Source organism: Apteryx mantelli, chromosome 30 (assembly GCF_036417845.1).
Source record: "Apteryx mantelli isolate bAptMan1 chromosome 30, bAptMan1.hap1, whole genome shotgun sequence".
Taxonomy (NCBI): Eukaryota; Metazoa; Chordata; class Aves; order Apterygiformes; family Apterygidae; genus Apteryx; species Apteryx mantelli.
In genome coordinates, this window is record NC_090007.1 from 2,589,702 (window position 1) to 2,613,382 (window position 23,681).

The 23,681-nt window shown below is 41.1% G+C and overlaps 1 protein-coding gene across 1 annotated transcript in view; it reads left to right on the forward strand.

Annotated features, from left to right (window-relative positions):
• The first annotated feature begins 6,763 nt into the window (after nucleotides 1-6,763).
• CPAMD8 (C3 and PZP like alpha-2-macroglobulin domain containing 8) overlaps nucleotides 6,764-23,681 on the forward strand; it is a 57,719-nt gene continuing 40,801 nt past the window's right edge. Inside the window, exons 1-17 of the mRNA XM_067313072.1 lie at nucleotides 6,764-6,855; nucleotides 9,697-9,848; nucleotides 11,139-11,161; nucleotides 12,574-12,739; nucleotides 12,884-12,936; nucleotides 13,433-13,450; nucleotides 14,443-14,497; nucleotides 14,662-14,775; nucleotides 15,578-15,662; nucleotides 15,964-16,072; nucleotides 16,550-16,777; nucleotides 16,951-17,121; nucleotides 17,505-17,633; nucleotides 19,962-20,151; nucleotides 21,198-21,370; nucleotides 21,480-21,629; nucleotides 21,750-21,911. Coding sequence (XP_067169173.1) covers nucleotides 6,764-6,855; nucleotides 9,697-9,848; nucleotides 11,139-11,161; nucleotides 12,574-12,739; nucleotides 12,884-12,936; nucleotides 13,433-13,450; nucleotides 14,443-14,497; nucleotides 14,662-14,775; nucleotides 15,578-15,662; nucleotides 15,964-16,072; nucleotides 16,550-16,777; nucleotides 16,951-17,121; nucleotides 17,505-17,633; nucleotides 19,962-20,151; nucleotides 21,198-21,370; nucleotides 21,480-21,629; nucleotides 21,750-21,911 — 2,070 coding nt within the window. The remainder of the gene's footprint in view (nucleotides 6,856-9,696; nucleotides 9,849-11,138; nucleotides 11,162-12,573; nucleotides 12,740-12,883; nucleotides 12,937-13,432; nucleotides 13,451-14,442; nucleotides 14,498-14,661; nucleotides 14,776-15,577; nucleotides 15,663-15,963; nucleotides 16,073-16,549; nucleotides 16,778-16,950; nucleotides 17,122-17,504; nucleotides 17,634-19,961; nucleotides 20,152-21,197; nucleotides 21,371-21,479; nucleotides 21,630-21,749; nucleotides 21,912-23,681) is intronic.

Below are 23,681 nucleotides of genomic sequence, written 5' to 3' on the forward strand. Positions count from 1 at the left end.
TGGAAAGGTCTGACCACTTTCTCTGAGTTACTCTGGTATTGCCTGTCTTGACAGCAGCTCAGAAGGGCTGAGTCAGTGGTGTTTTGATGCAGTTCCTGTGCTCTCTGTGATAGGGTCACCAGGGGTCAACATAAGGGAGCATCCCTGCTTGCCTGTGGTGTGCTATAGTGGAGCTGCAGCCCAGGAGATAATTGAAGCCTGTTTGTCTCTTGACCACCAGCCCCCAACACTCTAATTCTTTGTTCACACTAGCTGCAAATGGAGCTGATTCTTTGTTCATCAACAGCAAGCAAGCGGCTCATGACCCCAGCAGATGTTTCTGCATTTTAGGCTAATGAGAACTTACTGGATTACTGCAGTCTTCCCTGCCTTGGAGTAAATACTACTTTGTTGGACATCCGGAAACTCATACTGAACATGATAAACAAACTTCTGGCTGGACTGTGATTGCCAGGACATGAAAAGAGTTCCACAGCGGCAGAGGATCTAACAGTTCTGAATGGCACCACTGAGCCACACCAATTAAGAGCATTTCCAGTGATTATGTGAGCATTCCTGTTCAACTCACAGAAATAATTTCAGATTGTTTCCTCCACTGCATTTGTGTGTGGTCTGTAAAGCAAGCACAAGAATGGAGGACTTCGTTTGCAGAATAGTCTTGAGTGGAGATTCCACAACCTCTCTAGGTCCCTTATAATTTGTGTATAAAACTTCCACCAAATGCTACGACCATGCACGACTTCTATTACATCAGTTGTATGTGGAGCCTGTAGCAAGCTACAATTCATTATAATAGAAAACTAAAAAGCAATTTCTTATTAAATGCCCTAATGACAGCCACTTGCTTCTGATTAAGCACATTCCTGTTCTAAATGAATATCTGCCTGTATTAATGGTTTCTTAGTACTATTTCAGTCATTTGATAAGAATTTGAAATATAGTATTACACTGAAAGTTGTTTCTCCTGTTCTGTGGATGAGTAATAGGCATTTTTGTCAGAGCTATATAATAATCGTATTCTCAATATCATTATGTGCTGCTCAGATTATATTGTTATTTTGAACATGCTCTTTAATTAACTCTTCCTTGTAATTTTGTTCTAGAGATGTTTGTATTCCCAGGAGGAAGGGATCACTCTTGTTTCTACCAGTCTGTATCAGAGCTGATGTTGTAGTTTCTGTAAAAAGACACTATCTTCATTGCTGGTAAGCTTGGGTTAGTACGGCAAAGCCAGTAGGATGCTTACTTTGCAGTTAGCAGTTTCTACAGTAGATATCTATGTTTGGCTAACAGAAAGGAGACTTACAGAAACACAAAAAAAGGGAGAACAAAACTAGCAGTTAAAGAAGTAGGTGTGGTTTTTTTTGCCATGAATATGGTACTGTAAAAATTAACTAAGACCTTATTCTTGTCCCAGAATATGGAATGACTGACACATGTTTTTCCATTGGGAGGGAGGGGAAATAATGATTGTGGCTTCCCTAAAGCTGATGATGAACTACTTGTCCCACTTTCTCACCTACCTTCTGTTGAAATCTGGTGAGTACAGGATTTAACAGCAGGAATAAGTCATTAATAGCTCTATTTTTACCTGCAGCATTTTTTTTTAATACAATATGTGCAAGTGTTTCCAAAATCTTTAAATACGTGAATATTCATCACCACCTCTGCCTTACTGTGATCTTGGGCCTGGACATCTCTGTGACAGGTTAGTGATAACACTCATGCTGAGGCCGTGCACTGGGGTTAGGGTAAGCATGGATAAATTATTAAGGGCATGATCCTAACGCTTGATTCTTTTGAGTAATCTTATGGATTCAAACCTATTTGGGGAGGGACAGGCACAAAAGGAGGCACAACTGGGTATAGCAGTGCTCAAGGATTAGTGTTTTTTTGGAGCATAGTGTTACTGTTATTGTTTGACCAGTACCTATCTGATAATTGTTGCATGTGTAGTTTAATTTGTTCACTAGTGGAATGGACATGGGGAAAAACTCTTCTCAAGAGAAAAATGATGAGGTGAATGGTTTTGAATAGATCTAATTTATATGCTGACTGTTTGTACGATTCAGATGTATTCACACCTTGTTCTGTAACTACAGGCTCTCCCTCACCTCTCTGACTCACCAGTATAGTCACACGAATCCCACACACACTTTCGACCTGGACAAGTGCCTGAGATTCCTAAAATTTCATGAGGAGCAGAATTCCGGTTTTTGTAAACGACATAAAAATCTGAACTATGCACAGTGCAAGCGGTGGCTGAATATGGCCCATAGATTTGACTGATGAATAGTTTTTATACATAAGCAGTTCTTACAGAACTTCCTTTAAACTCCTAACCATTACCAGATGTGGGTTGCAGGCGGCTGCTGGAATTCCAACACCTGTTGCATCACACTGAATAGGATTCATTTTGGCAGGCACAGAAAATTCCATTTCAGTAACTAAATAGTTTGAAATGATATCTAAAGCCTCCTTTTTTCAGACCAAGCTGATTCTAGCCTTATTTACAGGATAGCACATGCTTTCATAATTAGAAGACAGCTTGCAGTCTTTAGAGGCTGTAATTGCCTGGTATTTCTTATAGTAAATATCAAAAGAAAATTTTTTAATTAGGGACTGTAATTGTCTGATATTTCTTATGGTCAGTAACTATCAAATGGAAAATCCTTAATTCTAAAAAAACCCCAACAACAACAAAAAAAACCCTTTAAAAAAAATGATGACAAGAAAGAAAGGCTGTACTCCAAATAGTGGTAACTTCTAGCTGTGTTTTCTGAAAGGTAGAAACATACTGTTTAGTATTCAAAAATGTTTTAGTGTTGCAATGAATATGATGGAGCTCCACCTTAGAAATATGCTCTGCTACATACCTCAACGCATTGCTGGATTATGTTGCTTCTTCCAGGTCCGTACCCAGAGGTTTTTCAAAGATGAATGTGTACTGATTTGGATGACTACCGAATGGATGTTTAGTGGCACTTTGCAGTGAGTTTTTGTGGTACCAGCCTCCTAGATCTTGGGCCCAAGAGTCTGTAAGGAGCCATTTGCGTGTCTGTCCTGTATTCAGGTGTGGGTGATTGGGATAAGCATAACAATAACTATTTTTTGAAAATATGATACTGTTTCACTCAAAATTTACCCAATCTGTAGGACTAGTATCAAAGTCATTGTACTGATAATGGCAGCTGTTGAGGTGTTGTGCATCAGCTGTAGGTGGCTACAGTATGAGAATGAGGTGTTTTATTTTCATTTTGCCCTCCTTATTGCCTTTAATTGAAGGCTTTCAAAGTGCTCTCAAATATTACCCCTAGGAAGGAGGCTAACATTAGCTACTTTGCAGATAGGAAAATTGAGGCATAGAGGGCTATATGGATGTTTCTGAGAAAACAGTGAAGCTGAAAAAGAATTTGGAATTACAAAGTTTTGCTTTATCTGTGCATGCTTCAGTCCAGTTTGTTTTAATAAAGGAATTCCCTTTTTAGTGTACCTTCTCATAAGTTGCTTCTCATTAAGTTTAGCTGGTTTGCTTGGGAATGATCTCTATAGTTCTAAATTTTAAATGAGTTTGATTTAACTCAGGAGAATGCAGCAGTATAGAAGAACTCACTTCAATTTAGACACTAGCTATTTCCATTCCTAGTTGAGTCTCAAAGGCTAATCTGTGTTACAAAACCCAGTGGTTTTTTTAATCAAAAATATCAAACTGAAATGCAACCTAGGTTTGACAGAATTGGTGCAAGTAAGTTACAATTACAACTGTGTGTCACAGTTGCATTTAGTATGGAGAAACATAAAATTAGTATGTGTAGAAAAAAACAAGCTCTTAAAAAGATTGAATGGCATTATATTTAATTTCCCATAAAAACAGTGTAATGTCAATTGAACTGACATCACCCTGAAGAGTACTAGTGCAAGGTTTGTGGGGAGAGGTAGTATGTGTTGTTTGACTAATTAACATAGTCTAACAAAATATTATCTATCCTTACTGATATTGCCTCACTTATATCCTTGACCATCATAGCTAAAACTAACTCCTAGTAAAAGAGTAATAGTAACATCAGACTACAGTTGTGTGTTGTTTGAGGAATGGGAGATCAGAGAAAAAACCCTATATACTTTAAGGACAGAGAGAAAAGATGTGTTAGGAGGGCCTCTTTTTGACTTCATGCTTTCTTGCACGTGTCTTCAATTTTAGACAAACAAAAGAGTCCCCTGGTAGCTCTCATGGCGTTGTTTTGTCATGTGAAGACACATGAGCAATGAAGTGAGCAGGAGAGGAACAGTTGTGCTTCAATAGCACAGCAGCAAGCAAAATGGATTCAGCTTACATAATATTAAAAGCTGAAAGCTGCTCCAAGACATTCTGCAACTCCTCCCACATATGAGCTATAGCTAGAAAAATTCTATTAAAAATAAATAAAAATAACCTTTCCCAAGGTGATGAGCAATCTTTAAAAACCTCTTGTTCAGCAGTGAGAGCATAATTCTGAGGTTTTTTTATTATATTGAATAGAATTTATTCAATATTCCACCCTGTTCTTGACAATTAGAGAGGACAACTCTGAAAACAGCATCTGTAGACAAACATTTGTCAGGGATGGTCAGTCTACATGTATGTATTTATGTCTTAATACAAGGGGTTGGACTAGATAATTTCTTTAAAATCTCCCAAACCTACTTGTCTATGACTTTTATTGTCCAATCCTAAAAAATAGTCTCAAATTGAAAGGACTGTATTCTGCAAAGCTCGTTACAGTTTTTAAGTTGTCTGGTATAAGAATTTTCAGGTGATAAGCACCTTTTTTCAAGCCCCAGTCTGTTTATCTTTTTTTTATCAACAAAATAAGTTCCCTCGTTTTCTAGGCTTGTTATACCTCTCCACAAATCCTGGGACAGTGCTGTTTTAGCATTGGCTTTAAGCAGGAAAATGTAGCTACATCTAGCAGTGTTACCCATTATTGAAGATGATCTAGTTATTGAGTTAGTGATTTTTTTGTAGAAGTCATTAAAATCAGTGTAAATGTCAAACAAGATAAAAAATTAGGCAGCATTTTGTTGCTCTCCTGACTGTGGACTGATCAGTCTCTTAAGTCCTATTCTGAAGTAGTCAGGGAAACGTCACTACTTTGACTGTATTTTCAGGGCGGAGGCTGCCTTGCAGAAAATGTGTTAACTGGTAATGACTTTACTAAAATATATGGCAATTGAAATAATTTTGAGAGAGGGAAAAGTAACTTTAAAATTTAGTAACTTTATCAACCCCATCAGCTGTTTTGCTTGTCGGAATCTGGAAGAAAAGGGCCTTTGGTGTACTACCAAGTTGACTTTTGTATAGAGAACTGTATTTTTACTAAATTAAATGTCAGGCTCCATATCACTGATTTTTAGAAAACACAGAACTGAGATTCAAATAACTGGGCTGAGAAAAGAGAAATTTTACAAAATCCCTTCTTTTCCTAGTTATCTTTTAAGCCAAGTTTATAGTACTGGAAAAAATGTAATTCTAACTACAAAGATATATCAAGGGTTTTTGTTTATTACTGGGGGTAGAGCTCAGCTCTGTTGAGGCGCATCTGCAATCCCAGCTTGCCTGGGTCTTCTCCAGCAAGGGTTGGAGGAATCATCCCCTTGATAGTTACATATAGAGGCACGGCATTTATTCTGTCGGCCTGCATCACTGCTGCTGTTCTGGGTATGGATGATCTGCTTTTACATCTTCCCACTAAAGACTAGCCACAAGAGAGACTTTTTTTAATAATTTCCTTCTGAGTGATCTTTGCACAACTTCTTGTGTACAAGAACAACTTTGCCTTAGAGAGCTAGCTAAAGACACTAGAGGGTGGACTGCTAGTGATGTATAGCATACACAGCGTGTTAAGAACTAGGATAAAATGGATAAGGTAGGATAAAATTAAAGAGGAAAGTGAAAAGTGAGGAGATAAAGGCCAAGTTCCCTGCTTTGCCCTGGTTTGGGTCAGCTCTGCTCTCACACCGCACCCTCTGTGTCCGACTGGTGTAGCGAGAGCTCCCTCTCCTGTCCCAACCCCCTGGAACCGCTGGCTGGGATCGCGGGATGGGAATGGACAGGCTAGGGCCTAGGGATGGAGGAGGACAGAGTAGCAACAATCCTGGCACTGGGTTTTGAGCTGGAAAGCGGTTCTTTGGCAGTGCTCGGTGGAGTCCCCCGAGTGCTAAAGCTCAGTTGATGGGACCAGCCCATGCGGGAGATGCTGTGCCCTGGTCCAAGTTGACAGGACCTTTAGGAACCGGAGCTTTTGGCTTATATAGCTCTGAGCGAGAGACGTGGGCACCTTCGGGGGCAGAAGGAAGCCGGAGAGCTGGGGCAGGAGGAGAGCAGCCCTCGGGGCGGGGGGGGCTTAGGCTGTCAGGGCGGCGGGGAGGATGGCGAAGGTGAGGAGCGGCGGCTGGAGCAGGGAGCCCGCGGGCCGCGCACCTGGGTTCCCCCGGGGGAGCGGGCGGCGGCGCGGCGCGGTGCGGAGCCCGGTCCGGCCCCCGCCCCCGGTGCACGCTGTCAGGAGCGGGCGGGGGGAGCCGCAGACAAAGAGCCGCGGCCGGAGCCGAGCGGGCACCGGGGCCAGGAGGGGGCGGCCCGGGGGCGGGGACGCGGCGGGGGCGGCGGCCAGAAGCACCGCGGTGCGGAGCCCGGCGGCGGCGGCGGCGGCGGGGCGGCCGCGGAGCTCGGGCTGCTGCTCGCCGCGAACAAAGGGCTGCTGCCCGCCGAGAGCCGCGCAGCACCATGCCCGGTACCGTGCCCGGCACCGTGCCCCGCGCCTGGCCGGCGCTGCTCGCCCTCTGCAGCCTGAGCGCAGCCCAGCCGCCGGGCAGGCGGTAAGTACCGCGCGGGGGTCCCGCGCCCCGCGGCCGGCGCCAGCCTCCGCCGGGCAGGTAAAGGGCGGCGGGGGGACGGCGAGCCCCGCCAAGGGGCTCCGGGGGCGGCTAGCAAAGCCTGCGGAAGCCCCCCTCGAGGGGCTGCGGTCGCGGAGGCGAGCTCCGGCGGCCGCGGAGCGGGCTGCGCGTTTGTACTGGCCGGTGCAAAAGTGCATAGCCAAAAAGAAAAAAAAAAAAGCAAAAAAAAGAAAGGCGAGCTCTGCCTAGAAATACCTGCCTGTAGCTCCTCCAGCGCGGGGCTGCGGAGCTTTTATCTGCGGACAATTATTCGAGGAATCCGGGGTGTTGCGCAGGGGCCGCCGCTGCGCCCGGGACGGTCGGGAGCAACGTTAGCCGCTGCCGCCGGACGTGGGAAACCTTCTGCTGGGGCACAGTCACCCGAGGAGAAACGTTTCACGCCGGGGAAACTTTTCTGGCTTTTGGAAATTGAATCCCCAGCCCTTTCCAGTGTGCTTAGGTTAACTTTGGTTAAGGTTTGCTTTGTTCTTCATCACTGGCTTATTATAGTCTGTCGACTTCGTGAATAGCTGCATTAACCGAGTGCCGTGGAGAACTCCTTATTTCACTTGCTTACTAGAAAATACTTCGTGTCCTGCCAAGCTTTGGTGAAACTTGACAGAGCTGTTCGTTAAATATGCTTACAGGATCTGTCCAGTCCCTGTCAAGTTAACTGTTTAATTGCCAAGTTAAATATTTAATATTCAAATGCCACTTATTAAATAACTTAAATAGTCATATCAGCAGACTGATACTTCGCAAAGAGTTACAATAATTTTGAACAACGTGAATACATGTGCTTCACATATGGCACTATAGTGCTGTGCTTATGTGACAGTTTGAATCTAATCATTTCTTACTGGATGCAGATGGTATTCTTTCTCTCTTTCCAAATAGATCAGTTATGCTTTTCTTAGCAAGAATTTGCAGACTAAGTAGTAAATTTTTATTGTTATTTATTATTGTTCTGATGAATTTTCAAACCTGGCAACCATAAGGTTTTGAATCTGTAAGCACCCCATGCAACGCAACTCAAATGCCACAGAGATCTGAACTTCCTTTGGGGGTAATGGGATCTCCATGGCAATGAGGCCTGCTGAGAGAGAAACATGGGGTTGGAATTTGATAAAAGATGACTTGGGGGCTGTAAAACGCCATCATCCTCATCCCAAAGTGATAATTAATCATGAACTAAAGCAACCTGGTTCATGGAATGGCAGAGAGGCAAGGGGCTGAGAGAGAAGGCTTGAAGAGTCATGTGAAGAACTGCCTTGTTTAAAAAATCCTTTTGGGAAGAAAACCCCCCAGAAAGGTGTGTGATGTCATGAAGAGGGTATGAATGTATTGCTAACAGCCCAGCACATCAAAGAGCTCAGAGATTGTAAGGGAAGGGACTGTAATGCTTTTAGTTGACGAGTTCATGGCATGGTGCCATTCAGCACTGAGGAATGGTAAGGATTCCATTCAGAAACACAAGGACTGTAGTATGTACGGGGTGTCTTTTAGGGTGGTTTTAAACCTGTGTGTGTGTCTGCTACCGTAATTCCTCTTTGACAGGGTTTTTCAACTCACAAGATAAAATTGTTTGAACAAAAAGTGAGAGCAAAACAGAAAATTTGAGCCAAGTCTTGCAACTGCGATTTTTGAGTTGCTTTTATTTAAGTTTGCAGTTTAGAAGTGTTACGTGTATGTGAGCCTGGCATTTAGAAAGTGCTGAGTACCAGCAGAGAGTCGCATTTCTTGTTTATCAAGTTGAGCTCTCAAAAATGGAGGCATGAAAAATAGTTAAGGCAAAAATATTAAAGTATCTAAACTGTTTCAAAACAGAGTTAATCTGCAAAACTCTATTGGAAGTTCAGCTACCACCTTACTCTTTCATGAACTTCAACCCTTTTATGCGTAGCTAATCGTATATCGTAGTTTGATTGTATATAAACATCAATATTAGTACATTTATTTAAATATTAAGGGTTGAATCCCGTAAGCCACCTACGCTCCGTTCATTTCTGTGTGCAGTTATGTAAATGTGAATTTATTCAGTGTAGCATATTTGAGAAAGACAGATACACTTTTGTGACATAAAATAGTTGACTGTGGTGATAGATTCAAAATACTTATAACATCTAATTAGGGATCCTGTAATATTTAATTTGTTATTGCTTGCTATTGTGTATAAAATGTGAAGACATAGTGTTTTATTTTCCTGTAAATTACTGCAGCAAATCACAAGTTGTTGCACTGATATTGATTACATGAAATTCTTTCAGTATTGTACAAATGTATATTATCACTCCAGAAAGTTCTGTTTGCAAGTATGTGCTCCTAATGTATAGCTATTTTTGCAGTCTTATTGTAAGCATTAATTGCACTGAGGTGAGTCTCTTAAGTATGAACTGTAGAGTTGCAAAGCCTGAATTTGTCCTCATCTGTCATATAGTTTCATCCACCGAGGCTGTGGATCTCCGCTTGTGATGGCTTATCTCTAGTCCTTTGATCAAGTTGGAACATTGCAGATGCCTTTTTTTAGTTACCAACACCAGTGCAAATTTCAGACAGCAATCTACAGTGTTCTTCATTTTATGGATCCTAGATACAGGCTTAGACTGCTGTTACACATGTGACCTGACGGGCAGATTCTGGGAACCTGTGTTACAGAATAGTCTGTTCTCTACTTTTAATGAGTCCATTACATGGTTTTATGGTCTCTTACAAATAAGCATTTAAGAAAGATCCCACTCTTGTTGCTGTTCTTATTGACTGTCTACTTACAATCTTACTCCTTAGGGGCTATTTGATTGCTGCACCTTCTGTTTTCCGGTCTGGTGTTGAGGAATCCATAAGTGTGACCATTTTTAACTCTGTTAAGGAGACAACAGTCCAGATTCAGTTAGTGGTCAAAGGAGAAACTGTGTCACGAGGCCATGGAACAGTTTTGGGTAAGTTCTTATTATTGTGAACTTGAGAACTGGTGTACAAGTTGAGTATTGTGGGAGCCCATCAGTATCTCTTAGAGAATTGCTTTGGGTGATTACAGAGCTGGAACCAAGCTAACAGTTAATCCACTGACTGCTGCTGCGTGTTCTCAGCATTGTGCTAACCTGGATTTGATTTCTGTATTCTGAAACATCCAAGGCTGATCATTTTGGAGCATCGAGGCATATAGAGACCCTGGATAAAGATGGCACATTGATATTCAAGTGTTTTACAGTGAATAGCTCTTTCCTTTTGAAACCTGAACTTTTGACACTGGGGAGCTATATAAGGAATAAGAAGTTAAATATAAAGAAAAATATGATGTCTGCAAAAACATCATTTTCTATCTTCAGTTTAAAATGAGTGTTGGAAATGCAGTCTCCTCATCTTCAGCACTGAGTATTACTAGAGAGGTGGTAACACTTGTGCAGTTGGATAGGCCTTTAAAATCCAAGACTAATATCTGTGTACCCATGTAGAATGACAAAAAGGCTTTTGATTATGTCCAACTTAATCCTGAATGAATTCACATTAGTGAAAATGAAGTCTACCAGTGCTGTTCTACCACTGCTAGTAGTGATGGAAGTTGTAATTTAGACAAGGCTTAGGCAATCAGTCTTTTTAGCCATCATGTTTAACCCTTCTCTGTGCAAAAATTTGGAGTGATATAAATGCCATTTCCTTTCTTGGAACAGATTGTCTCTGTTTTTTTTCCTCTCCTGTCCTCTTTTAAATTGTCCGACAATTGCTTTACTAAATGAAGGGGAGTGATGCTTACACATGTGGACAGCATATGCTAAAGAGAAATCTTAGGTATGGCAGTATCCAGCAATCAAAATAGACTCTATGGGTGTTTGTTTTGAGAATGATTCAAGTCCCAAGAAAGGCTGTTTTTTTTTTTAATCAAAATACTTATGGAAGCATAAGATGCCCTGCAATGAATCCTCAACCTTGGTGGCACTCTCTAACTGTAGAGCATTTTGCAGTTCACCCTGGGCTAAAATTATGAATAAATGTAGATCAAGTTTATATTGGAGAACTCCACTAGGTCTGGCTTCACTCACCCTGCAGATTGTTTTACACAATGCAGGAAAATTGCTTAATCAAATCATAATCAAGGGGCATTTCAGTTAGCAGCTTTATGATTTTGGGTCTCACTTTACTGAACCCTAACTGGCTCAAACATTAGTACCTTAGCTTGGGAAGAGTAACACTGTTTAATCCTCTCTCTCTCTCTCTCTCTCTCATTTCAGATAAAGGAACAATTAAACTGAAGGTAAGTGTCAATTTTTTTTTTTTTAATGTTTTTTTTGGAGAGACTATGAGGGACTTGCCTCCAGCCACGTCAGGCATTGCTGTCTGAGCATTTGAGGCACGGATACAGGTCACGTGCTGCTGCCCTTGCTACGGAGGAAGCAACCTTTGCAAGAGGAAGGGAGTAGAGTGAAAAGAACTGCAGCTTAATCCATTAGAACCACTGAAGAAAATCAATGGCTGAGGAAAATGTGAAGAAGTTTGGGGCAGAACTAATAACTCTGGTTGGTGCAGACTTCAGACTTTTTTTTTCTTAATGTGAACAGCCCAAATATGAAAAAAATCTGTGTGGTTCGTTGTTCAACATAAAGTTCTACGCTGTGGTTATTTTATAAGAGTAGCAGCACTCTTATAAGTGTGCAGTACTCTGGCCAGATCCAGGTGTTTGGAAACAGTTCTAATATATTACTGCAGCACAGCGTGGATGCCTTCATTGCACCTACTGCATCATCTACGTTATCAGTGGCCTATAAGTAAACTGAAGCCTTTGATTTGTAGTCATTTAACTAGCTTGATGATGATCTGTCATGACTGGTTGGGCCTCTTCTGCCTTGGTGGCATATCCCAGAGTTTTCTTTGCCTTCTCTGTAATTGCTATATGGCTGACGTTCATATTGTTCTGTCCTGCCGGTAGTTAAGCTGTGTCTGGGAATTAGGTTCTAGAAGGGGTTTGATGCATATTTCCACCCTTCCACCACCCTTTGCTGTGCTAATACACAAATCCGTTAGTTTCTACTCCTTACATTGCAGGAAGGTATAATGTAGACCTGTGTAAGAGGAAACATACTTGGTTAAAGCAAATGCTGTAGGCTTGTTTACCCAAAACCTGCAACTCGCTCTTGAATAAGATCTGCAGTCACTGCTGATTTCAGAGGTTAATAAAGGCAATGCATTTTATGTATTTTTATCTTTTTCAATCCTAAACAAGGACCTACTATAATAATATTTTAATATTATCAGATTTTTTTAGTTTGTAATTTTGAATTTAAAACTATTAAAGAAGTTGATTTCCCCACACACCTTTGGTAGAGCCGTGTCTTCATAGCATGGTTAATTTCCCTATGTAACGCATCTTTAGGGGAAGCTGCACATGCAGGTCAGATATCACTTTGCTTGAGTGATAAAGAAAGGGTAGAAGAGAATTTCCTGCCATATTTTTAGCATAACCTTTCCTCCTTTGAAGTTTTTCTTTGCATTATAAAAAATCTAATATGTTCTTCATTTTCTTTTTATTACTAACATAGTTACACTAAAATGCAACAGGTGGCTGCTCTTTGCTCACTTCAGTGTCAATTATTCTGGAGTAGTAACTGTATTCCCCAGAAAGCTCAAAGGCTCTTCTATGTCTTCCTCACCTTATGGTCTGTTTTCTAGGTGCCTTCAGGACTTCGTGGACAAGCACATCTAAAAGTCTGGGGCAACCGGCATGTGACAGAGGAAGGTTACATTTTTCACAACTATACCACAGTAACCATTGATAGCAAAGGGTCATCAGTGTTCATCCAGACTGATAAACCTGTCTATAAACCTAAGCAGAAAGGTAAAGTGACCTCAGAGAACTTGCCAGATGCTAGGGCTGCTTGCAAGCAAAACTTTTTTTTTTCAAGGGTAAATTCTAGGGTGAGATCTTGTGTTCAGGGCCGGCTGTGATGAATAATAATCTCCTCTTTTCCTGCATTTTTAGTGTTAATAAACCTCTTTATGGTGACTTCTGACCTGAGACCAATCAATGACAGGGTAAGAAAAACTGTTTTTTTCCCCCACTGTAAGATGTGATGGAATACTTGATTTCCTGTGTTTTACTCTGACATATATTTATGCAAAAATATAATTGGATTCCTTCATCTGTTTTGGCTCCTTTTGTGATTGCTTGTTGTTATTTACAAATCAGTGTTTTGTGTTTTGTTTTTTTTTTAATTTGGGCACATTGCTGTTAAAGGAGACTATCGCTACAAGTGTCTATCAAATACAACGTTACTATACCAAAGCAGTTATGGAAAGAAGAATTTTTTCAGAGATTTGCACTCTATTAGTGCACAGATGTATGAAGTACTAATTTTCCAGTCATTTGCTTGAATGCAATGTTTGTTTCTCAGACTGCTCTTACCAAAGAACATATGTTTAAACTTTCTTCCTTTGTGCATCATACCTTGCTTATGCCAGCTCAGCAGCTTGTCACAAGAAGCAAAAAAGGAGCTTTGTTTCATAGAGCCTTTTTTTTCATTTCTTTCAGATTGAAGCTTATGTGGTGGTGAGTATCTGTCTGCCGGTCATCTAGCATATAACCTGTAAAGACACAAGATTGTAGTAGCCTTAGGAGGAACAAGTGACAAGTCTGTACCTTCCCAAGTCCATTATGGCCATTCCCAGCTGTAACCTATGCCACTATCGCTAACCTTGCGTCTTTAACAGATCTGTGTGTTTTGTTTTTTGTTATCACCAACAAATATATTTGTTTTCTACTTCAGTTTCAGAAATCCATTCCCATTTTTCTGCCTGAGAAGAATTGGCTAAATTCATTAGGCTTTGTAAATGTAATAGTCCCACTCAATTTCTCCCTTCTTTTCAATGCAGACACACTCCTATCCTTCATCTGGCTGGGCTGATATAGCAGGGCCAATTTCATCTCTGCACCCAAACATTATGATAGTGGACAATAGAAATGCATGGCAAGGAAAGGGTGCTCCTGTCTTCTTCTTTATGAGGTGAATGAGAGGTTCCTTCTGTGTCTAGTCCTTTTTTTTACTTTTTTTAAATCCATATGTCTTCTTTAGCTGTCAGCAAGTAGAACTCACCCTCTTCCTTTGTTTGCATTCGGCCACAAATTTAATGCTGACCAAAACAGCGGGATTAATTTTGTCCGACTTTGCCATCTAAAAATTGTCTTGCTAGTTGTACAAGTCACTCCATGAATGGAAAGAAAGTATTTCAGAAGCCAGCTCATCCCATCCAAAATAGGTGTCTAACAAAGGTGGAAAATCCCCACCCTGATGGCGCTTATGCATGCCCATTGGCTATAAGAGCAGTGTAGCTTAAAAGAGCACTGAATTTTAGAAGACAAATCCCACTTTCCTACCCATAAAATATCTTCAGAAGTTTTTGAACAGATAGATGCTAGTTACATGTGAACTATTAATGAAGTGCATAGATAAAATGAAGTTCTTTGTTGCAGACTGAGAGTTAAATGTTTTAGTGATATTCACTTTCACTGTGATGTTTCTCATTCCTCAACCACCTATGCAGGATCCTCGGGGGTCTCGTATGATAGAATGGGGCAATTTGAAGCCATTTTGTTGTGGTGAGTTCCAAATTATCTTAGCTCTGTGTGTTATTATTTACCATTGCTAGTTGCCAGTAGCTTCTGCTTATTCTGATTAAATAAGCAGAAATAAGCAGTGTTAAATAAGCCTTTACAAGGATTGATGAGTGACAGAGAGTTCAGTGTCATCTTTTCTTTCTCAGGAATTGTAAATATGAGTTTTCCTTTGTCTGATCAGCCAGTGTTTGGCGAATGGCTCGTCTTTGCTGAAATGCAGGGGCACACATACAACAAATCCTTTGAAGTTCAGAAATATGGTGAGTTGTATACAAATCAGCTTTGACTGTGACCCAAACTTATTTAGAAGAACAGAACATTGTGAAATGTTTTTGCTTAAGGTGAAACACCTGAGAAATAGTGCATCAAAAATGTCAGGTACTTTGGGCATGTAGACTCTTGAAATTTAACCAAGTTCTTTGTTAATCTTCTTCACAGTATATAAAGTAAAGGACCTAAAATGGAGTGTCATATTGCGCAATCTGTGTGTGTAAGAAACAAAGATTTCACTTCGCATTGGAAAGCTCTTAAGGACATTTTTAGTGTCTCAATGCTTTACTTCTTTCCCCAGAGCCCTCCTTGGAATTATAAGTTCCTTTTTTCCTACCCCACTTTTCATTCTCAAAATGTCCCTGGTTGATGAAAGGCAGGCGTTGTTCTACCTGGCACCCCGTGTGTGGCATCAGACCTGCGTTTATAGGCACTCACTGTTACAGCTGCTCAGTATCTCAGTTCCATTCCTGACACAACATGGAGGAATAGTGAATTGTCCTCTTTACCTTCTAGCTAAGAGGAAAAGCTTGAGCTCAAATCTTGGAACTCAGATCCCTCTGAGAAGAAGTAAAATTCTGGGAGTCTGTTGCTAAGGTCACCTCGTCAAGATGGTCTTGGTTTGCTAACTTTTATTGTTTCATTCTCTGGTCAGTGCAGTCCTGCGTAATGTTAGCTACAGTGCCCTCATCTGACCTTAAGCAGTGATCTTGTCAGAGCTGTATATTTTTGCTATAATCTGAACTGTAAGATTTCCTTGAAATGGCTCTGTTGTATTCCTTTTCATTGTAGTATTACCAAAGTTTGAGTTGCTGATCGATCCCCCTCGCTACATCCGTGACCTTTCAACATGTGAAAAGGGAACTGTTCATGCCAGGTAGGAACATACTACAAATACAGTTTCATTCGTACAGACTGTAGTACAGCCACAGGATGGTGCAGTCACTGAAACTCAGATCTCATCCTTTGTGGTCTTTTCAGATGGTTTCTGGTCATCATCAGAAGCTTTCATATGCAAGAGCCTTAATAAAACATGTTAGCAATAACAAGTTGGAAAACCTTCTATTGCCTTTTTTTTTCTCTTTTCTAGATGTGCAGTCACATGGTTTTAGTCCTGGTCTAATCAGGAAACCAGCAAAAAGGCCTGGAAGTTTTTCATTATCTTCTTTCCATTTCAGATATACATTTGGAAAACCAGTGACAGGAAAGTTAATTGTCAATATGACTATAAATGGAGTGGGGTACTACAGGCATGAAGTGGGACACCCTGTCCTCAAGACCACCCAGGTGAGGGAGATCATTCACTCAGCTGCAATAAAATGTCTGATCTGCACTCTTCGAAGTTAATACTACAGCTCCATTTTATGTCACTGATGGGAGATCAGAAATAAATAAATAAATGTGATAATTTGACCCAACATAAAATATTATGTATTTTTACACTGTATGCTATAATTTTGGGGGCTGAGACTTTATTGGCATAGTACTAATTTGCTAAGTTTTTAGAGCTTATTGAGCTGAGGGAGAAAATGAGAGTGAGGAGCTTGGACAGAGCTAGTCCAGACTATGGATGAGGGAGGAAAATGAGAGCTGTTGCTTTTTCCCTCTGCCCCCACACCTCTTAGGAACTAATTCCTTCCATTCCATACCCTTAAAAATACTGCTACAAACTCCAGTCAATTACCCACACTTTACATTTGGCCTCTAGAGCCTTGTTGAATGTGCATGCAAACTTACGTTTCCATTCCCCAATACACCTGGTAGATTGATGGCTCTGCTGTTTTCGACGTGTGCGTGAAAGACATGATGCCAGCTGACGTTCCAGAACATTTTCGAGGCACAGTCAATATCTGGGCCACAGTGACCAGCTCTGATGGGAGCAAGCAGGTTACATTTGACGACTCAACACCTGTTCAGAAACAGCTGATTGATATCAAGTACTCCAAGGATACTAGGAAACAGTTCAAACCTGGACTGCCTTACAAAGGAAAGGTAAGATTAAAAATGGAGACACTGAAAAATGGCTGATATAAGGTTATACAGACCTGATCCTAGGATGTTACACCATGTTCTGGTGTGTTTTTCCCACCTGCTACTTTTTCTGTCATTGACCAGAATTGCCAATAACGTAAAACACCTTGTTCTATAAATGAAACATTGTGTAGGTAGAAGTCACTTACCCTGATGGGAGCCCAGCTGACAGAGTGACTATCCGAATTAAAGCTGAACTAACGCCAAAGGACAACGTTTATACAAGTGAACTGATATCAAGGAATGGCCTGGTGGAGTTTGAAATCCCCTCCATTCCTACAGCTGCCCAATATGTCTGGCTGGAGGTGGGTGAAAGCTCTTTATAGGATTAGTGGGCTTTAATGTAACTAATCTTGTCAAACCTGCACTTTATAAATCACTACCACAAACAGGAAATCAGTGCCTTTTAGTTTCAACTTCTCGATTTAAATGCAGCAAACACTTGCTTTGCTTCCTGCTGCCAGTAGAACCGATTATTATAATCATCATAAAAGGATGCTTCTCCAAATATAGCCTAACACAGTAGTAAATAATGGTCCAATATCTTAAGAGTATCATTATTACGTAAAGATGGCAAAAAGATAAACAGCTGGGAAGTGTAAAATGGGAGATGGGGATACAGGGTAAGAAGAGACTAGGAGTCAGGCTTCCTGTGCATGTATAACATTCAGATATAACTTTTGTTAAGACCAAAGTGACAGCGATTGATGGGAAACCGTCAGGGGACCAGTATCTGCCAAACTATTTGTCCATCAGTAGCTGGTACTCACCCAGCAAGTGCCACATCCAGCTCCAGGCACCAGACAAGCCTTTCCAGGTATGTTGGCTTCATATTCCATTATGGCAACACTGCATTTCTTGGGTTTATGCACTTTTTCTCTAATTAAAAATTTCTAGCCATTCTGTTACCTGGGGTCCTGGTCTTTTACTGTATCCATTGCAAAGCTTAAAGTAGCTGCATGTCAGTCACCAAATAATTGTTTGATGTCAGCTGCACACGGTTCTAAGCAATGTGCCTTTGATGCTTTGGGGTGGCATCTCATTTTCCTTCATGTTGTGGAGATGGGGAGAGAGGGTGGATATAGGCACTGGCAACAGTTTTTAATATTTGAACATAAACGAATTTTGTGCACCCCAAGTAACATTTATGTATGAATTGTTTGATAAAATGATATGTAAATTATACTAATGCTTTAGTTCAAATCAGCAAATGCCCTAAAATTGGAAGTGAAGTTGGAGTAGCTTAATAATTGAAAGAACCGGATTAGGGCTATATAGTCTCTCTGGAACTTCCAGTTTAAATCTCAGCTGGGACAGTTTAGTCTTCCACTTTTTAAACTATGAACATAGTTATCTTGTTTTCTTTTGTAGTTTTTGTAGGAGCCCATCAAAAAGTGTAGTCCTTCTGTATGGAAGTTGTCATGATCTGCCTCCTGAAGGAGAGATCTGATTTAACCAGAATTTCTCTTGCCTTCTGTTGTACTGAGTGTTGTGTAGGGTTTGTTTTCTACCTAAGAAGATGACATGTCTCTGAGGGATTGCATGTTGCTTTGTGAAAAAAAATTTGGGTTCTGCCAATATGTGCACATATAGATAGATTTCTATTATCAGTGGATCTGTCAGGTTAGTTTTGGACTCATTGTAGCAAAATAAGAGAGGTGTAGGGTGTGGGGTGGTTTTTTGTTGTTGTTGTTGTTGTTTTTTTTAATCACTGCATTTCATGGTAGTTTAATGGCTAATTAATCTTTTACAAGATTCCTGAGGAATAGAAAGGGGATTATACACTGCTAATCTGAACACATTGTTCTTATTATAACCTGATTAGAAGTAATTCTTCTGTGGGAAAGCTAGGAGTTGGATGACCAGCCGATGTGGGAACTGTTTCCCTGCTTTGCCAGCTCTTACTGGGTGTTCCAATTAGCTACACTTTTTTCTTTTTTTTTTTTTTAATTAACTGTTTCATCATTTTGCAGTAGGAAATTCTTAATACTTCAAATATTTGATGTCACGAGGCACCTCTCCCTGGACTCTGCAGTATTCTCACTGTATTTAACCACTAGCAGCTTCTTGTTTTCAGGTCCTTGCCATTTTGGTTTGTACCGTATACACGTTCTGGCAAGATAGCACTGTTAGTATTGAAGAAGAAGGCTTTTCAAAATGTTTTATTCTTATTTAACATTACCGCTCAGTCTTAGTTGGGCATGCTATGCTTTAAATGGCAGGTGGGTCAGGACTGGAAGTTGCTGAAGAAATCCTTTTTAACACGAGTGTTGGTGACTTCTCATATGCCAGAAGAAAGAAGTCTGTGTTTCTAGGAAATTCAGCTGAGCCACAGAAGCCAAACATGACCCAGTCCTATTCCCCTGACCACGAGCACTGATATGCGTTCTGTTGGGACTGGCAATATTTGGGGGAATTTTATCTCCAGGGGATTTAGTGCTTAGATGGTACCTCTAGGTATAGGACTTGGGAGTGCAGAAAGTCAGTGTGCTTCTTTGCAGCCTTTTGCAGGCATCAGATGTGTTTGCCCTGAAAAAAGAAGCTCTCTTCTTGCTTTCTTGTATGTTTGACAGCTCCTTGAGTGCCAGGTTTGCAAATTAATATCAAAACCTGTGTAATTTGAAAGCATTTTCCCCAGTCCTGTTCCCAGTAACTTCAGGCCATGTTAGTTGCTTGAATCAGTGTTTGCCTTGTGACAGTAATCACGATGCATAATCTCAATTAAACAGCAGAAAATGTCAAACATGACACACATCGCTTCCCACCCCCCAACCCATCTCTTTCTCTTTCGGGGCTGGACTACTGAAGGGGTGTCTAAAATTCAACCAATTCTGACAGCTGCTCTGTGCCAAAAGGCTTAACTTTCAAGATTCCAGAGATTCCTTTATTGTTTTCATTAATGCATACAACCCCCCATCCCATTCTCCTGTTAGACTTGCAGGAAGTGAAGAGCTGCACACAGGCCCCTTATTGTGAAGAAAATCCACAAAAACAGTGCTAATACAATATTCTCTTCAATGCATAAATTTCGTAGGAAAGGCATCAAATCTCGTGTGGGCTCGGACCCAAATAGATTTGTGCTTTATAAATAGAAAGTGTGCATTATAACAAACCAAATCTCTTGCTTTTCTGTCTCTGGGCCCAGGTAGGAGAGGAGGCTTGGATTGCAGTTAAGTCCACATGTCCTTGCAACTTCACTCTGCATTATGAAGTGGCATCGCGAGGCAACATTGTCCTTTCAGGACTGCAGCACAGTAACATCACCCAGCAGAGGAGCAAAAGAGCCACCAATCCCTTTGAGAAGAATGTTGATGTTGTGCATTCCCCAGGAACAGGTAGCTAGCATCAGATGTGCTACCTCTCCCTTATTTTCAGGGGAAAAAAACACCTTTCTGCAAAGTTTTCAAAGTATATTCTTTTTTTTTCAATTTGGTGCTCTTTAAAGGGCATAGAATAATTTTGTGCAAGCAAAATAGTAATATCCATTGCACACAAAATCATATAGAAAAATATAAATTTCTCCAAGAGGGAAAGCATAGTCTTTCTTAACATACATAGCCTTTGGGATCAGCTGAGTGGTAGGGAAGGAAGTGATGGGGCCAGGGAAACTTAGTAGATCAGTTGAGCTCAAACTGGGAAGATGATGATAGATGGACTGATAGCACAGATGAAGCTAGAGAAGATCATGCAGTTTGCATGGGGAAAGGAAATCATGTGAAGACTCCTAGCTTGTACAAGGGATAGCAGAGAGATACCAGATCCGGTGAATCCAGGGAACAAGAGGAGAAAGAATGATAGGCCTCAGAAGATGCACACCATGGCTGTCAATGGAAAAGTCTTTCTAGCCTTGTAACGTGTGCAACAGCAGCCAGCCTCAACTGGGAAAAGGAAAAGACACATCCCTAGGTGTACCCACCCAGCTTCTGGTAACCAGTGGTTTAAGAGTTTGTAAGAACTTTCTGCACAGAAGGCTGGATCTGAGCTGTTGTATTTAATTGCTGCTAACAAACCTATCCTCCATCCTGTAATCCTTTTTCAAGCCCACTTATATTTTGCCCTCAGCAGCATTCTGTGGCAATAAATACTCTTTTGTTTATTTTATACCTATGGCTTGATAACATCATTGTGTATTTCCTTGGATTTATGTCAGGAAAAAACACCAGGTAATCATTACCTATTCACCCTGTCCGTACCATTCATCAGGTTACACAAGGGAAAGGAGGGAGGGGAAGAGATGCTGAGCCCAAGACAAACTCGTGAAGCAGGAACAAGGCGAAGATGAAAGTCCTGGATGAGGAATTCTGTGCCTTGCAGCATTTAGAGGAGGCAGGGAGAGAGTGATTTTGATAGATAACACTGCATTTTCCAATTTATTTTTTAGCACCTACCAGTAATCCTGCAGCAGAGGTTGAAGTCTGCATGACATTCCTCCATTTCTCAGTAGTTCATAACATGGCTCCCTTTGGCCGTCTTCTGGTGTATTATGTCAGGGAAAACGGAGAAGGGGTCACAGACAGCCTGCAGTTCACTGTCAACTCCTCCTTTGAAAATCAGGTATTGGCAATGCAGCTAGTGGAGAGGAGGGGATGGTGTCTTGGTATTTTTCATAGTTTTATCTGCCGACTATGAGGTGAGATGACGGGATTTTATGTTAAACTCCTAGGTTGCAGTGGCGCTCTCAGCAAATGAGACCAGACCTGGTGATGTTGTGAACATCAAGGTCACAGCTGCCAAATCAAGCTGTGTCTGCATTGCCACTGTGGATAAGAGTGTCTACTTGCTGAAGACAGGTTTTCAGCTGACAGCCAGCCAGGTAAAAGGAAGCTTAAGGCGCTAATGTCTCTTTCCCTCTTAATACCAGTATCTGCACTTTCCCTTTAGTAAGAAACCCTTATACTTGGAAAGGCCAGCAGTCTCTTCCCTTTCTATGCAGGTTTTTCAAGAGCTTGCAGAGTATGATGTATCTGATGCTTTTGGAGCTCCCAAGGAAGAAGGGCATTTCTGGTGGCCAGGCATGTCCTCACGTAGACGCCGACGATCTTCTGTCTTTCCCTGGCACTGGGACATCACCAAGGATGCTCGCTTCGCATTTACAGTAGGAAGAATCAACCTCCATTTCTCTGTGGAGAGTCTTTGTTACTTTTATGTTTGCAGGATAATTTTTAGTTCCATAGGCTATTCCCTTTACACTTCTGAGGTTGTTTTTCTGGGGGTAGTCTGAAAAGTAATTTCCAAGAGCAAAGAGTACTCTTATTTCATCACAGATATGAGAGAAATGTGCTTTGACTTGGCCAATCTTGAGGAATGGGCCAGATTTCCAATTGGCTGAAGGAATCATGCTGGGGCTTTGGAGGATCAGACAGGGAACCTGAAGGTTTCTCCTGTTATGTGTGACCTTACAGGTCTGTTCTGCAGTTACTTGGAAGGGAAGGGAAGGTGGAACATGAGCCTTTCCTTTGTAGCCTTTTCCATTTTAGATTATCCTTTGAAAATCCTGTAAACTTCTTCCCTGCCCCAGTTCTGGCAGCTGCTGTGGCCATCTGTGTGTAAGATCAGTTATGTTTTCTTTGTATTTTTGTTCAAATTATTACTTTAATGCTGTTTGTTTAAATAGTTATGCTAGTTTGGTTTCCTTCGATAGTTAAACTTGACCAGATTTAAAAAAAAAATTTTTTCCTTTGATCTGTGCTGTGTATTTGCTTTAACTTTCAACCTGAGCATTTAAAACGAGTTAATTAGTTCTCCATGCACTAATCCATTTTTTTGTTGCTTGAGATACTAACAATGTAATCCTTTAAGTTAATCGGTCTTCTGCATTCCTTTTTATTAAAATTAACATTAAGTATATCTGATCTATTTGAAAAGTTCAGCATGTTAGCATGTTTCCTCCCTTCCAGCAGTTGCCCAGTAGAAACCATCCACCCTTTCAGACTCTGCTGACATCCTGCCTCTTTGCCTTCCACACCACTGCAGCACATAATCTCTTTTCCATGACTGTCTCTGCTGACTGCCTGAAACCATGAGGACAAGCTATGTGAAAGGCCATGCTGTACTTGCCGTATGATTTATATTCTTTCCCTAGGCTTCCGTTACTGGCCACTCTTAAAGATAGACTGGCCTAGCAAGCCAGAGTCGCAGAACTAATGTTTTATGTATTTTCCATTCTTAATTCATGCCGATGCTAAATAATGATTCTCAGTTCCCCCAGATCTTCTATCCGTTCGCTTTGTGCTTTCTGTATATTTAGCTAAACCGCTCTATTGTGTTGTCTTAAACCCCATAGTCTCCCACATATTCCTTCAGTGCTTCAATTTCTTAATCATAAAATCAAAATCCTCACTTAATACCCCCTGATGCAGGAAGCCCCACTTACTCTCCTCTCCCTGGTCTGTTAGGTTTCTTGCTCTGATGCCCTTTTTCTTATCGAGAGCTATAAACTCTTGGGAAGAGGTCTATATGCTGGTTTAGTAAAGAGCTGGTATGAGCGCCTTGCTGTATATCTGATTTGTAAAAATGGATGTGTATGTGAAAGAGAACAAAGTCCATTTTTCCTTTGGTGCCTGGGAACTGCTGTCTCCTATAAATAAGTGTATTTAGGGACAGAGCTAGCAGACAGTTTTCTTGTGAATTCTGTATTTTTACTGTAAAGCTGTGTGGACAGTTTCCATTTTGCTCGGCCTTCCTGGTAGAGCAGAACTGGTGATGTCTGGCATGAGGGCTGCCTGCTCGCTGTAGTGTAATATTCAAAGGGAAACACGTAGTAACTTTTCACCTGTAGTTTTCTGACAGTTGTACACATGGCCAGTAGTGCTAGATACTGGTGAAATGCATTTTTCAAGCAAACAAGAGCTTTCTTGCAAAACTC